The sequence below is a fragment of the Solea senegalensis genome, linkage group LG9 (genome assembly GCF_019176455.1).
Source record: "Solea senegalensis isolate Sse05_10M linkage group LG9, IFAPA_SoseM_1, whole genome shotgun sequence".
Classification (NCBI taxonomy): Eukaryota; Metazoa; Chordata; class Actinopteri; order Pleuronectiformes; family Soleidae; genus Solea; species Solea senegalensis.
Genome location: NC_058029.1, coordinates 5,561,958 through 5,576,932, shown reverse-complemented (window position 1 = coordinate 5,576,932; position 14,975 = coordinate 5,561,958). Strand labels below are relative to the sequence as shown.

General features: G+C 40.5%; 3 protein-coding genes across 4 annotated transcripts in view; 1 reads left to right on the top strand and 2 right to left on the bottom strand.

The window, feature by feature from the left end:
• Positions 1-630: 630 nt before the first annotated feature.
• On the bottom strand, positions 631-4,586 carry LOC122775202. The gene is made up of 2 exons (XM_044035010.1): positions 3,911-4,586; positions 631-3,745 (listed from the first exon to the last, which is right to left on the bottom strand). The coding sequence occupies exon 2, from the start codon at positions 3,624-3,626 to the stop codon at positions 1,638-1,640; it is 1,989 nt and encodes a 662-aa protein (XP_043890945.1). The 5' UTR covers positions 3,627-3,745; positions 3,911-4,586; the 3' UTR covers positions 631-1,637.
• Positions 4,587-4,651: 65 nt separating this feature from the next.
• Positions 4,652-8,847, bottom strand: dctn3 (dynactin 3 (p22)). Its single transcript, XM_044035011.1, has 7 exons — positions 8,682-8,847; positions 7,248-7,332; positions 6,963-7,049; positions 6,730-6,813; positions 6,127-6,185; positions 5,979-6,038; positions 4,652-5,759 (listed from the first exon to the last, which is right to left on the bottom strand). The coding sequence occupies exons 1-7, from the start codon at positions 8,781-8,783 to the stop codon at positions 5,673-5,675; spliced, it is 564 nt and encodes a 187-aa protein (XP_043890946.1). The 5' UTR covers positions 8,784-8,847; the 3' UTR covers positions 4,652-5,672.
• Positions 8,848-9,934: 1,087 nt separating this feature from the next.
• atg5 (ATG5 autophagy related 5 homolog (S. cerevisiae)) overlaps positions 9,935-14,975 on the top strand; it is a 28,844-nt gene continuing 23,803 nt past the window's right edge. Inside the window, exons 1-5 of one of the 2 annotated variants that reach the window (XM_044034411.1) lie at positions 9,935-10,016; positions 10,440-10,628; positions 11,353-11,480; positions 12,203-12,281; positions 13,382-13,544. In XM_044034411.1, coding sequence (XP_043890346.1) covers positions 10,521-10,628; positions 11,353-11,480; positions 12,203-12,281; positions 13,382-13,544 — 478 coding nt within the window. In that variant the 5' untranslated portion in view covers positions 9,935-10,016; positions 10,440-10,520. Of the gene's footprint in view, positions 10,017-10,088; positions 10,238-10,439; positions 10,629-11,352; positions 11,481-12,202; positions 12,282-13,381; positions 13,545-14,975 lie in introns of those variants that run through there. The other variant, XM_044034412.1, reaches the window with a different exon arrangement.

The following is a 14,975-nucleotide window of genomic DNA, read 5'->3' as shown; positions in this document are numbered from 1 at the left end:
AATATGTGTCTGACTGATTTACTTTTAAAGAAATTTGACAGAGTTGCAATTAACAGTGATAGTAGTAGCAGTAGTGTTGTTCAATTGGCAGCCATCTTGAAATCCCTTGGGGTTAATGAGGCTGCTCAGACCTTCTAAATTGAAATTTTTAAATTAATCCTTGGATGCACCTTCAAAAAAGTTACGTTAACACACCTAGAGCACCACAATGTGCTCATAAAAGTTCAAGCTGTACAACTTGTATACATTTTTTTAAACCAGCATCAGTCCTCATCATACACATCAAATGATACACATCATTCAATTTAAACCCTTAAATTGCCAAGTTTTGTCATGATGCACTTTCATTTTATGGCCTAAAAAATGGCCAATAAATGCATTATTTTCAATGTACTTCATGCAAACTGGAGTATTTTTGGTTTGATTGGTATATGTGACGTACATATGGTTTATATGCATTTTTTTTTGCAATGTCATATTTCATCATCATACATCAAACAAACATTAATTAATTGTTTCAAACTTTTTTTGCCATGTTTTTGTCATGATGCATCAAAAATAGTGATTCAAATGGGTTTCAATGAGGACACATTTGTGGTGTTTTAATATTGAGAATATTCAAAAATGCACAAACTGGTATACATTTTTTAACAGTATGCTTGATAAAAATCATAAAACTTCTCAAAATTAAAAGCCCAACATGTGTCTAGGTGTGTTTAAGGGTTACGCACTCATAGATGACTTATTCTAAGGCTATAAAAAACATTTTTTATTTTATTTTACAGCAGTTGTACACACATCCTGTGTAATCACAGGCCCTGTTCAAACCTGGCATCAAAGGCTGGCTTCCAGGATTACAGTAGGTGTGCAGCAAATAAACAATGATAGGAAAAGTTACAAGTACATTGATGTATTTGAATCAATATAAATGCACTATGAACCAAACAATGTCACGTCTTTTAATGTTATGAGTCGGTTTGACGAAGCTGCTAAGCTGTTCCTTCTTCACAGTGTCTTCAGAAGACTTGATAGCAGCTACCGTGGGTGTTGAGCTTTCCTGCTTTAGCTCCCAGACTGTTGTCAGGAAACACAGGTGAGGTCATTTCTCCGGGGCTAAAGATGTAGCTACTTCGGGCTAACACCCTTACTTTTCTTTGCTGGCAGATGATGAACACATGGACACTCAGCTTGACTGGAGGAGTCTGGGCATTTTCTTTCCATTGGCACAGAACTTTACACATTAGTGCCTTGCATTTTCTCTGCTAATGCTAACTGTGGCTGTGGCCTCTCATGCTTCACACACATGCACACACTCCTGTGTGGCGTCGCAGTAGAAGACGGTCTCTCAGACGACCTGAACAACCCTCTTTTTCACCTTGACACAGGTGAATCTAACAACCTGGAACTGGGTCAGGGTGTGCGTGACTTTCATTGTTTCACGTAACAACTCTCTACACAGGTATCCAGCAAACAGCAGCCAAATTCCACCAGTTACTCCGAACTGAAGAAGCTCCTTGATGCAAGCAAGTCCTGTTGCCTACAGCTGAACCTGTAAATCGTATATTCCGCCACTCAGCCTAAAGCTACTGAGATATGAATTCTGGGCCCTTTCACTCGGCCCTAGCATGAAGATATTTTCAAATTTTGGGTTGCCACTTACTGACTGCCCCTACAGGAGGATTTTGGCTACATGTAATCGCGATCTCATTCTTTCGTGTCCGTTTGCAGGAGGTGCCATTACGGAGGCGGGCTACAGCTTGATAAAAGTCTTTGCCCACTGATAGGAAACATCCGAAGATGCTCTTGTTCTTTTCGGTCAGTTTTCTCCTCAGGGCCTCGATAAATGTATCGTCAGCCCCCTCTAATTCTTTCAGAAGCCCCTGTGCGGAGTGGAAAGTCTTAGACAGGTCACAGACCACGGCCTTAATATTTGCAACTTTTTTTACTCTCACAGAAATGTTCCTGAGCTCCAGCTGTGCGAGCAACTTATATGACACATTGTGGACAATCCTGTTGAAATCTGTTTGAGGCATTGATACGTGGGCCCTCTCAATGGTATGCATTAAAATCCTTGTCACTATATTGACAAGGCGTGTGTAATATTTTATGTAATCACCCGACACTCGTGCTGATGTGGATCTATGTGGGTCAGGAGAATAAAATGAGACCTCATTTCTGAGTAACTGCTTGTTTAAATCACCACCTGGTCTAATGTCAGTGGTTTCAGCAAATAGGATCTGCCTGTCGACATTGTCATCCACCTCATCTGCTATGTTCTCAACAGTAGAAGATAACTTCCTGTGTGCAGTGTCATGTACATACTCTGTAGGTTCTCCTATGTCCTTCTCACCACAGGATGCAGGCAGCTTACTGAACTTGCTTCCATTTGCATCTTCTCCCTCATGCCCAACACTGCAGGATGCAGGCATCTCACTGTGTTCTGCATCTCCTCCTACATCCCGAGTGCCACAAGATGCAGGCAGCTCACTGCACTCACTTCTGCCTCCATCTTCTCCTTCCTCGGTAACACAGGACGCAAGTTGCTCACTGTACTCACTTCCATCTGCACGTTCTCCATCACGCTCAACACCAGAGGACACAGGCATCTCACTGTACTCTGCATGTTCTGCTACATCCTCAACACCAGAGAACGCAGGTATCTCACTGTAATCTGCATCTTCTCCCACATCCTCAACACCAGAGGACGGAGGTATCTCACTGTATTCTACATCTTCCTCTACATCCTCAACACCAGAGGATGTTGGCGGCTCACTGTTCTCACCTTCATGAGATGCAACTTCACCTACATCCTCTACACCAGAAGACGCAGGTATCACACTGGACGCACTGTATTCTGCATCTTGTCCTACATCCTCGCCACCAAAGGACGCAATTAACTCGTTACTAAACGCACCGAAGTCTGCATCTTCTCCATCTTCATCGTAAGAGGACGAGAGGTGTGCGGTGTCGTCCGCCTGTTCTTCATCATTTTCAAAAATAGTGTGTAGACCATCACCGATAAGCAAGTCCACGCACCTGCCACCTTCATTTTTGGGGTTGTTTTTGTGGTCAGGCATGTTGTGGATATATACGACCTCTGACATGATGTCCATTAGTGCTTTCTCTGACGTGGAGTAGATCACAATACTCTTCTCCTTACTTATGGTCCGAATGTGTGTCTTCTTTGCTTTGCGGAGGGCACCCGTGCTGCTCTCCTCCGCTCGCTTTTGCTGTGCTCGTGTGCAGTGGCATGCTCGCAGCAGCAGACAGCGCATGGCTTTACAAAAGTGACCCGTCATTTCACGCAGGGTTTCGTAAGCAATGCAGTTACAGTCGTAAGGCTTGAATCTCAAATGCTTGGTGTTTGACGTCATTTCCTTGGCTATGCAGTTGTTCACTCTCGTCGTTACCTCTTTGGTGACTAACAACTCGTATTCCATTAAGCTACAACATGGAATCAGAGGAGAGGTTCCCAAAAAGCGAGCAAAGAACGACGGAATGGCATTCATGTTATAACACACATAGGTCTCGTCTACACCAAAGAAACACTGGTTACCATTGACAAGTGAAAGTATTCGTGGCAGTTTGACGCGCCATTCCTCAAGGATGGGCTTTATGTGCTCCATGATGTGCTGAACATACCTGGAGACAATGTGTTCACATATTGTGACCAGCGTGGGCAAGTTCCTCTTCAGTCCATGAGAAGCAATGTCCTTCAGATGTTTGTGGATGAGGGTGCAGATGGCTGGCTTGCACAGTTTTGGAGGAGAGATCAGAGGGAAAAACACATAAGATATCAGCATGAGTTCAGATGGGTCCATGACTGAGTTTGTTCTGACTTCCTGTCAAATGTATCTGCTTGTTTCCATCTGTAATGTTGCAGGAATGCCTCCTTTTTTCCTTTGCTCACCTTAGCTGTGTGCTGGAGATTGTGACTGAATAACTTGTAGAATACTTCAAGTTGGCCCAGTTCAAAGGCAGTCAAGTCTGGTGTCACTATGACACATGGTAGACACCTCATCAAATGAAATAATCAATCAGATTTATGTATGTAGCACATTTCATACAAAGCAGGATTAAAATACAAAACAACGAACGACTCCCTCAGTTAAGTGCTGGGTAAAGAGTTGTCTCAAGCTAGTATACCTACCAGAGAAGCCAGCTACAGCTCTAATAATGTATATACATATATTTTACATCTCTAATATTGCACCTCACAACAAAATAGCTAGATCTCATTGTGAGAAAGCCCTGAAGGTAAAGCACCATCTACTGGTCAAAGGCAGTAGCACGGTCTGAAGACGTCAGGACATGCCCAGTCACACTGACAAGCAGCAGACCAGACTGTGTGAAGCTGCATGGACTTTCTGTGCGTTTCCAACATTATGTGTGCGTTCTTGAGGAAATACCACACATGTACACACATGTATACACACATATATACACACAAACTACATACACACTACATGTCGCTGTTCAACAATCTTCATTAAAAGAAGACAAAGAAAATCTCTCTGTCCAAATGCCTTGATTCTCTAATCGGAATCATAGTCCATTATCCACCGCCTCAACCAGCAATCCTTCCTCTTGAGGCTCAGCCCTCAAACACTCATTATAAGTAACAGGCACCACACAAAGGAATAATCCAAGAAACAAGTCAAATAATATTTATTGTATCCACTGCAGTCATGGTAAATGTGTTAGAAGTTTCATATTTTATACGTGACGCCATGACCAGAAGAGCTGTTGGAATGAATTACTTAAAGTCAATATACATACATAGAAAAAAGTCTCTGAAAATAAATAACAGTAGCATCTGTGAGATTTCTGAGCCACAGGTGACACTTCAAAACAAGTTCCTTTATCAATTTATTACTACTACTTGTTACAGGACCACTTATGTTTGTCTCTGCAAACCTAACAAACTTGCGTCGTTTGGAATAGTGCACAGATAGTTCTGAAGTCTGCATGTTTGTATTCTCTGGCTGTAGAACAGCTTCTAAGCCACTCTCACATTGCTGCAGGACAAAAAAAAAGCCAAACTGATCAAGTGCCATTTACACTGTGCGTATTTTTATGCAATACATGAGGGCTTCTGGTCATGACGGTAAAGCACATCGGACCAAAATAAAGACTACCTCCAGATTACCAGGCTGACGTGACTCATCCGATGACTAAGACCTGGATGGTTCAGATCTGTGTGGACACAGAAATCTGATTGCCACAGTCAGAGCCATGTCTCAGTTCTCCGTTTGTGGTAAAACATCCGATAAATATCTGAAATGCAGCTGTGCGACATGAATGAGAATGGTCAAATCAGAATGACGTGGCCTTTTGCCTGTAGCTCCTATTCTAAATTCCCCGTATGGGGCAGCAATAAAGGTCGATCTTATCTTGCGCCTCATGTTTTCTTTTGTTGTTGATGACTCATTTAAACGCCTGCCGTTTGAGAAGACTGTGTTTAGATGCAAGACACTTGTAGTTAAGAATGTGAACTGTCAATGTGAATCGGATTTTTAAACAATGTGGCTGGTAATCTAAACAGATTCCTTTTGTCTCATCTTGGTCTGACCAGTTATGGTAGAAACACTGGTCTAATAAAGCTCCGGTCACTGTGCAGACTTCACTGTCAACATCTTCATCTCAAGTGTGTTTGCGAGTGTTCACTGAAACTACTCCACAGGTCGGATGCCTTTGGCCTCCTCCATCTGCCTTAGGGTCTCGTCCCATTGGGTGAACTGCTTGGACAACAGGAACATCTGCCAATAAGATTTCAGTGGTCAGTGGGTGCAGTTTAAGATGTTAACACTGTATTTACAAGACAAAGAGGTTTTAAAGCAGACATTGGTTCATCTGAAGACACGGCTCAACAAATGATTGTAAATCGGTTAAAACTTTGTATTCGTACAGCTCTCTAACAATATGGCTGTCACTTTTATCTCAATGAAGAGGATTATCATGTTACAACAAAATTGTACCATTTTGTTGTATTCCTCAAAAAGCTTCTTCACTTCCAGGGACTGAATCTCTGTTTGGTCCTGTGAAAAAGACAAGAAAAACAGATGAGTCCAGGGGTAAAATGAAAGCAAGAACGAGAGCGAGAGAGAGAGTTGGAAGGTGGTTTACCTGTTGTTTGATGTGAAGCTGTGACAGACGCTGCAACTTGGTGGCGTGTTCTGGTACATCTGGAAACAACAGACACATGTCTAATAATGATGGAGACACCATACAGTACACAACGGTATAGTTCACACCACTGTTTTTTTTAAAAAGATGTGTAAGAAGTTGCCAAGATTCTGACTCTGGCTAAACACCATAGCCTAGAAGCACAACAGACAGTTTTAAGTAATTACCAAGTTGTCCAGCATGTGAGCACAGCTTGGCCTGCATACAAACCCTCTTTGCTCATCAGAACAGTGATATATAATTTTTATATATCACAAGTTAATCAGTCAAACCAAACTGTCCCTTTAAGAATAATCACGACAACAAAGCATGTGAAAAGCAGCATGTGGAAGTATTTCTGGCTCTTCATTACAGATGGCAATGTAACAAACAAATCAGCTGGTCAAATATCACATGGTCATGACAGTCTTGTGAGATTTGAGTGCTCTTATGATATTGGATCTTTCAAATAAAGGTCGCTATGAATCGGAGAATCAGCTTTTTGAACCAGGACCCAAGTTTGGTTTTGAATGACTGCATGGTGTCCTGTTGAGTGACACTCACCTCTAATGTAGGTACTGTCTAACAGTGGCTGCAGGGTGCTGACCTGCTCCAGCAAAGCAGCCTGGGAAAGCAAACACTTCTCCTCTGTGTACACAAACACACCACGGTAAGTTTAGTTTTCTACTATCAGAACTTAGTATTTATGTGGTAAGGTGCCTGCTCTACAAAATACAAGACAAGAAAACAACTGTACTCTTTGAACAGGTCAATTTCATCCAACTACTTATGCTTACCAGCAAGGATGAACTCCAGTTTCATGGCGTCGGGTACAGCGATGTGGTCAGTGAACTGGGGATCCAGGTATTTCAGTAGGTCCTCAACTGCAACAGAGCAACAATAATAATAAAAGATTCAACAAGCCTGAATTAAATGAGAGTAAATTTAAATATTTAAATCTAAACTGTAGATGTTACTCCCAAATATCTGAAGCAATATTATGAACTAGTATCCACTTTAAATGACAAATATAACATTACACACAGACAGAACAATTGAAAGCAACACAACGTGTGACTCACTCTTTTTTTGCAGGATCTTCACTCGTTCTCTTTTGTTGGCCATGTTGGTCAGACCTGCCTGAATGCGCGCCATAGAATCTGAACACTGCAACACAGTCGGTCAGTACAAATAATCGGTCAGTAGTAGTTCATTTTTGTTAACTTCTTTTCACCGTTTTCTGACATTTTACAGACCAAAGAACAAATCGGTTAAATTGATAATGATAAGAACCCTTAAATGTATTTCTACATAAAATTATCTATAGTTTTATAATTTGTGTTTAAGTCTTATTCTGATCATATCTGGTACAAGTACATTGATTTTAGTTTATGACATCTTTCCATCGAAGGAAATAGAGTCAACAAATCAATGCCTCTTTGTAAACTTAAAGTGTTTTTCTCATCATATGACACATAGAGGTAATTTTTGCCTTGCAGCACAAAGCTTGTTTGACCAAGGGCCTTTCCATGTGGAATTTGAAAGTTCTCCCTGTGTGTGTGTGTGTGTGTGTGTGTGTGCTCTTTGGATTCTCTGTGGCTTCTTCCTCCCACAGTCCAAAAACAACCAAAACCTGGGGACTAGGTTAACTTTATGCTCTAAATTGGTCGTCGATCAGCTGGGGTTGGTAGAAAATTAATGAATGACTGACACACTGATGGGACGACCCACTCAGGAGCACAGGAGGAACATCCACTTTTAAACCCCATACACAGCAAAAATATGTATCCTGTCCATTCATTAAAGCCCCGTTCTTTTAGTCTTCTACATTTTGGGAGACCAGTAACTTTTGTTTTATATTAAAAATGGATGTTAAAATGTGTTAATAATGATTACTTACAGATATGTGCTTTTGCTGTTAATGGGTTCCTCTGCATACTGCACGTTCACATCAATTACTTCTTTATTTCAAAAGGGAACATATCATCTGATGTCTCCATAGGTTATCTATGGTGGCAATTAATAACAATTCCGATTGTGATTATTTACTCGGTTAATTAATTCAATAATGATTGGTCCATAAAATGACAAAACGGTGAAAATATGAATCTGTTTCCCAAACCTCAAAATAATAACGTTCCCAAAAACACTTTGCACTTAAGTGATTCCCTCATGACCAGACTACAGACTATGCGGCCCCCAGGTCATTGGAGTTTGAGACCCCTGATCCCTGAAGCTACAACACACAACAACAACAGCTAAGGCCTCACAATGATCAATGACAGCTATCCTAGCTTATCTGACATGTAATCTGCGGCAACTGAAGGCTTGGAACAGTTGACGCGAACTCTCTACGTCACTTTAAACAGACATTTAAGAGCTAATGTGTGTTAAAATAAAAAAGGGCGTCAACTCGTTCGTTTTCCCACTGACAAAGCTATCGTTTTAGGCTAGCAGCTAGCTAGCTACTCGAGACATCGCCCTGTATATTAGAAATAACAGGACCCTGAGCAAACCTTGACGGCTTTCCCACTTTTATTCCTTCTTTCCCCGTATATGCGACTCTCCAGCGCTTGTAGACGCATTTCCAGGTTATCTATCTCCAGGTTTTTATCCATTTTCACTCTGCAAGAACTTCAACAAACGATGAACAGCTTCCCTGATGATGTGCCCGATTTCCTATCCTATCCCCTGGTGGGCGGAGCCTAGCTAAGTTCACGTTTGTGATTGGCTCAGGGTCGCTCATTCTTCGTCTTGATTCGTTAAGGTGAGGGTAGAAGTGTCACCAAACATCCGCAGACCACTGACGTCTGGTTATGATGGGGTTGCCAATTTAAGTCGAGTCATCCCCCTCTAAGCCCCACGATTAATTTGCTCCATTATACACTACAGATAGTAAATGTCGCATTGAGACGACTCTATTCACATATTATTATCATATTTTTACTTTTCATAATCTTAACACAGTTACTCACGTTATTAAATCGCCGTTAACACGGTAATCTTTTACATTTGCTCATACGTCCGTACTTGGTCAAAACAGCCACCCCCTAAATAAACCACATCCATTTTCTCAAAATATAGGGTTAGGGTCAGAAATACACAATATCTACATGAAGAAATGTTTGAAATGTATATACATCTATACATATAGATATCTATGTATAAATATCTATATGTATAGATATTTGTATAGGTGGTTTACAAGCTAACTTATCCTTATAATTACAGTTTATGGTTAATATCATTAAAATAAAGCCAGGCAAGAAAACCTGCAGACTAATAATCATATTATTAGAGTAAAACCTTTTTATTTTTAAAGCAAACTTTATTGAAAAAAATCAAAATGTACATTAGTAGACCAGAGTGGTAACTACTTGAATATGCTTGTGTTTCAAATAAATAAATAACGGAAATAATAAAGTACAAAAACACACACAAAAAACACAGTATCATCAGTATTACACAATAAATATACTTTTCTAACTGAGCCCAGAGATTAAATTGAGCATATTACATTTTGTCATGATATATTTGTTACCAATCAGTGTCTAAATTATTATAGATTATAGAGTTTATAGAGCAATACAGTATATATATTTCGGATATACATAGTGTGTAAAATCTTGATATATATACACACAACTATATAAGCGATGTATTTATTATTTTAGCGTGTTTATGACATATAAAATTGACTGCATAAAAAAACCTTCCCATGTTATCTCGCCAGGGGCCGCTGTTGAGCCGCGACCGGGGATTTCAGCTGTTTTTCCGGTGACAGCGGGGGAATGACAACATCGACACTTGCTGGGCCTCCCTCCATCCAGGCTAAACATCGGTAACAAAAAGTAAGCTTCCCCTCTCATATCACTGTCTCCTCCTCGCACACAAGACACATTTGTCTGCGGACAATTAGGACAATGTGGGGGAAACAAGCACCTTTGTTTTTCCTGTCAATTCTTTAGCTCATTTCCACCTAAGTTAGCCTACTTAGCCCTTAGGCTAACATCAGTTTCCCTTTACTGCTATGTAGTTTGACAAGCGTGTAGTCGGTGTGGTGGACGAGCAGGTGAGTCTCTGCCTGTTACCGGACTATAACTCAGTAATAACTCCTCTCCTGACTCGTTTGAGACACAGCTGGCTTTACTACACATGAATTGTCCTCTGTGTGTGCTAGCTCATGTTGCTCACTTTCTGTGTCACTGTGGGTTTGTGTTGCTGAAAGTTTTGCATTAACGCTCGCCTTGTTTTCTCTGCTGTGCTGTTGACAGTAGGAAGGCGTTTGCCCTCTGGGATTTTGTGCCAGTGTTTGAGAAACTCGTTCTTTATGTGCCACTGGGAGAAGAAGCAGCATGGCGGATGACAAGGACGTACTGAGAGACGTTTGGTTCGGCCGTATTCCCACCTGTTTCACTCTGAACCAGGATGAGGTGACTGAGAGAGAAGCCGAACCCTACTATGTAAGTGAAGATGATCTACTGTGTGTTTTAACATGGCCTCACAACCTGAGGCTAGACTCAGAAGACAAGCCCCCATGTGTATTACTTCTTAGCTTAAATTATGACTCCAGTTAAAACACTGTATAACCATGTTTCCACTGAGTGGAACTGTTCGGTACAGTACGCTATGTATCATTTGCATTTCCATTAGGAATAGTACCAAAATAACCACCTCAAACTGTTAAATTCTTTGACACCGTTCTCTTGGGGTACCAGTGTGAAATGGTACAGTACTGTAAGACTGGCTCTAACCACAACTGTCAGCTGATAGGGCGGCAGAAAAACGCCACTCACTTGTGATGGGTGTTAATATCCTGTGGAAGTCAAGGCAAACGCCCACAGTCTATTCTCATCCAAAGCTTAACATTTTGTTGAGACAATATCTAATATGTATAAAACAGTATGTTCAATAGCAGTCTTCTGTGTTTAAAACAGTTCATACAATTTCAATTCAAAACACTACATGGTTATGTGACAAGCTGGTAGCCTGACCTTTAAAAAATGCAGAAATAAGAAGCTGCATGTATACTACATTACTCTGTGTACATGCTCATCCACATACATAACTGTCCCACTTTCTGTTTCAATTTGATCAACAATGATTCTGCTAACAGACAGACAACAGACAAACACCCACTGAAAAGGCTAATAATCTGTCTCTTCTCTCTCTTCTTTGCTCTCCCAGCTGCTTTTACCCAGAGTGAGCTACCTCACCCTGGTTACAGACAAAGTGAAAAAACACTTCCTCAAAGTGATGAAGGCCGAGGACGTGGGGGAGATATGGTTTGAGTATGAAGGAACACCACTTAAATGGTAATAGAGTAATTTAGTGTGTATTTTTCATGAATTCGAGTTTTTATTTTCTTCTTTGGTCTTACAGAAATCTGTAACCGAGACCTTTAACTCAGCTAATCCCTGCCACAGTTATTAAGATTCTTAGAACTTTAAATCATGACTTCCTTGTTTTTGCTGTAGTGCTTCATGCAAACTTGTCCTCCACAGTCACACATACAACAGTAGGTTTACACCACATGTAGGTTTTAAGATCATTTGCTATGAGTCAGTTAATTTTCAGCAGTTTCAGCAGACAAACTCATGTCTGTCTGGCTGTCTGGCAGACAAGAGGTTCAAAGTTCCACCACAGGGTGTCAGTATTGCAACAGACAGGCAAGAAGACCCAGTAACTCCTGTAAAACACAGTAAAGAAAATTAACAGTTGTCAGTGTAGATCTTATTAAAAAGCTGGAACTTTCTGGTATAAATGTGTTGCCTTCATTTTCACAATGTTTCTCTCCACCACTGGGAAGTATTTTTCATGGAATGAGTGATTTACAACCAGGGCTGCGACAGTTAATCTAATAATCGATTCATCTGTAGATGACTTTCTTAATCTATTAGTTGTTTGGTTCAGAAAATGATGAAAAATGTCAGAGAGTTTTTTTCCACAAACCACAAATGTTGAAGCACGTAGCAATGTGGTCTGTCCGGATTAATCTTCATTAACATTATTTCCCCCATGTGCTTCATGGTTGCAGGCACTATCCAATTGGAGTTCTTTTTGACCTCCATGCCTTCAATACTGTCTTACCCTGGAGCATCACTGTGCACTTTAAGGTAAGAGCAGCTGTGTGTGCACACTTGAGTAGCCAAGCTGATGTGTTTGACTGCATATTTTATCGGGTATACTTTTTGTGAACATTGTGTGTGAACACAACCTGTTAATATTAGTCATGGTTCCCACGGGTCCTTGAAAGTTCGTGACTTTGGGGAAGGCCCTTGAAAGTTTATGACATAGGTCATTGATAGTGCTTGAATTATGTGCAATTAGGAAGTTAAGTTAATATTTAGGTACATTTCTCCTACTGTTTCATGCCCTGCATTGCTTGATGTACGTAGACTAGTCCTACGAAGAACAAAAGTCCAGTCATAATTACTAAGCTGTGTCAGCACATTCTGTCCTTGAATTTGGGCGGAAAGTCCTTGAAAAGTCTTTCAATCTGATATCAATTCAGGTGTGGGAGCCCTGATTATTATATTAAAGCTGAAATAGATGTTTCCTTTTTCTTCAATGTGTTGTTATTATGTTGAAAACCAATGTGGCGTTCATAACATTCTCACAAGCCAGCGTTGAAACAACATTTTCACGTTGTGCATTTTTGTTGCTTATTATGGAACTCTAGTACTCTGAGGAAAAGTACCAGCATCTACTGCTGTGTCTTTATGACGGTGACCAAATATTGTAAACACCTGGACTGCCCGGGGACATGAAAGTTGTCTGTTACCTCTTTAATTTTTCTATTTGTAGAGACAGACATGTAGTACTGTTGAACTCTGGAGGAGGTTTAAGCATTCAGCCGAGTGTTTGATAGTACATTTACAATGGGTTCAGTCTCACTACCGGAAAACAAGTGTAGGAAATGGAACATTTGAAGACACAAGTTTACAAAGTGCTTTGACAGACAAAGCAAGTACATTTACGGCCCAAAATTAGAGAAACAGGAAAGCAAAAGCCACAACATACAAAACACCAAATGTAATAGCAAGATGCAGACAACAAAAGCATGTTTGTAAAAGTGAATCCACTTAATCTGTGCACTTCATCTCCTCAGGCTTCTCATTCCAAAGACCAGGTTATGCAGGTTATGAAGTTCTTCTGCCTCTTAAGGAGGAAATTAATTAAGTTCTTGTGTGTGTGTGTGTCTTATGTGTGTCAGAACTTTCCAGATCAGGACCTGCTCCACTGCTCGTCCAACTCTGTGGTTGAAGCTCATTTCATGTCCAGCATCAAGGAGGCCGACGCCCTCAAGCACAAGAGCCAAGTCATTAACGACATGCAGAAGAAAGACCACAAACAGCTGTGGATGGGTCTGCAGAATGGTGAGGCAAACAAGTCCACACACTTCAGTACACTGCTGTGCATGTGTGTGATAAAGAATGAGATGTATGCACACACACACACACACACACACACACACCGAAGGGATGGATTCCAAAGATTGTGTCTCACACAGTGTGAGATTCCTCAGATTGCTGGTCAGTCCATGTCAAGTTGATCAAACCACACAGCAATAAACACCTTAACCCACCAACTGCTCCCTGGGACCAGTCACCTTGACTTAATCTTGTCTTGCAATTGTTAACAGGTAATAACTTTATCCGCCAGCTGTCCATGATCATGGAGGTCGATGCTGGGAGGCAGAATTTCATGGAATTTAACAATAGAGCCTTTGTTTTTGTATGGGTCAGTGTTCAGTTACAGGTGAAACAGACTGTTTTTGGTTTAAACTTGATATTATAATAATAATAATACATCACATTTATATAGCGCTTTTCTAGACACTCAAAGACGCTGTACAAACACAAAACAAAAACAAAGGACAGGACTGGAATAAAACAATGAGAAATAGACAGTTAAGTGTAAGCAGTTTTGAACAGGTGGGTTTTGAGTAATTTGAATGTCTGTAATGAGTCTGAGTTCCTGATGAGTTGTGGGAGTAAGTTCCAGAGAGTGGGGGCGGCTGCAGCAAAGGCCGCAAAGGCAAAGATATGAGGTGTAGGAATAAGCCAATACGATATTTATTATATTTACATTTAAGAAGCCGATAATTCAAAAAGTGGGTTTTAATCACTGAAAAAAGCACTTGATTAATCGATCAAAATAGTGACAATCGAATAATCGCTGCAGCCCGAGTATGTAAAGACTGAAACATGTAAGTGGAAATGTTAGCAGAGTCATGTTTTGGTCGTCTTATTTCTTCTGTATGGGAGAAGAATTGTTGTAACAAAATTGGAGAAATATGTCTAGATGGTAAATACATCAGCACAAATGTTGTTTTTTTTACAAAAAGTGTAAAATGACTGTATCAGACTGATATTGGTATCAGTAGATACTCAAGGTTGTGATATCAGTATCGGTATCAGACATGAAAAAGTGATATTGAGCCATCCATAGCACATGATTGATGTTATGAACTCACATCTGCTTTTATAGTAGTCTCCTATCAGTTTTGCTTTCACTGTGTTATTCTCTTGGCCACTGGGACAGGGTTTTTATGGAAAGATAACATCTTGATTTACGACACAAAGGATCATTTTTATTCTCTGTCAACAATGAAGACAATAGTGTTCATCTGGTATTTATTATGCTTATCGTGATGCAATGAAACACCGGCTCTGAGGAAAAGTATCTGCGTCCTTACTGGCCTCTTACTACAGCTGTGTCTTTTTGACCTCTGAGGACATGAAAGTTTCCCCATTAAAAAGAGACGTAATTCAATATATAATTATGAGAGGACTGATAGAAAACAA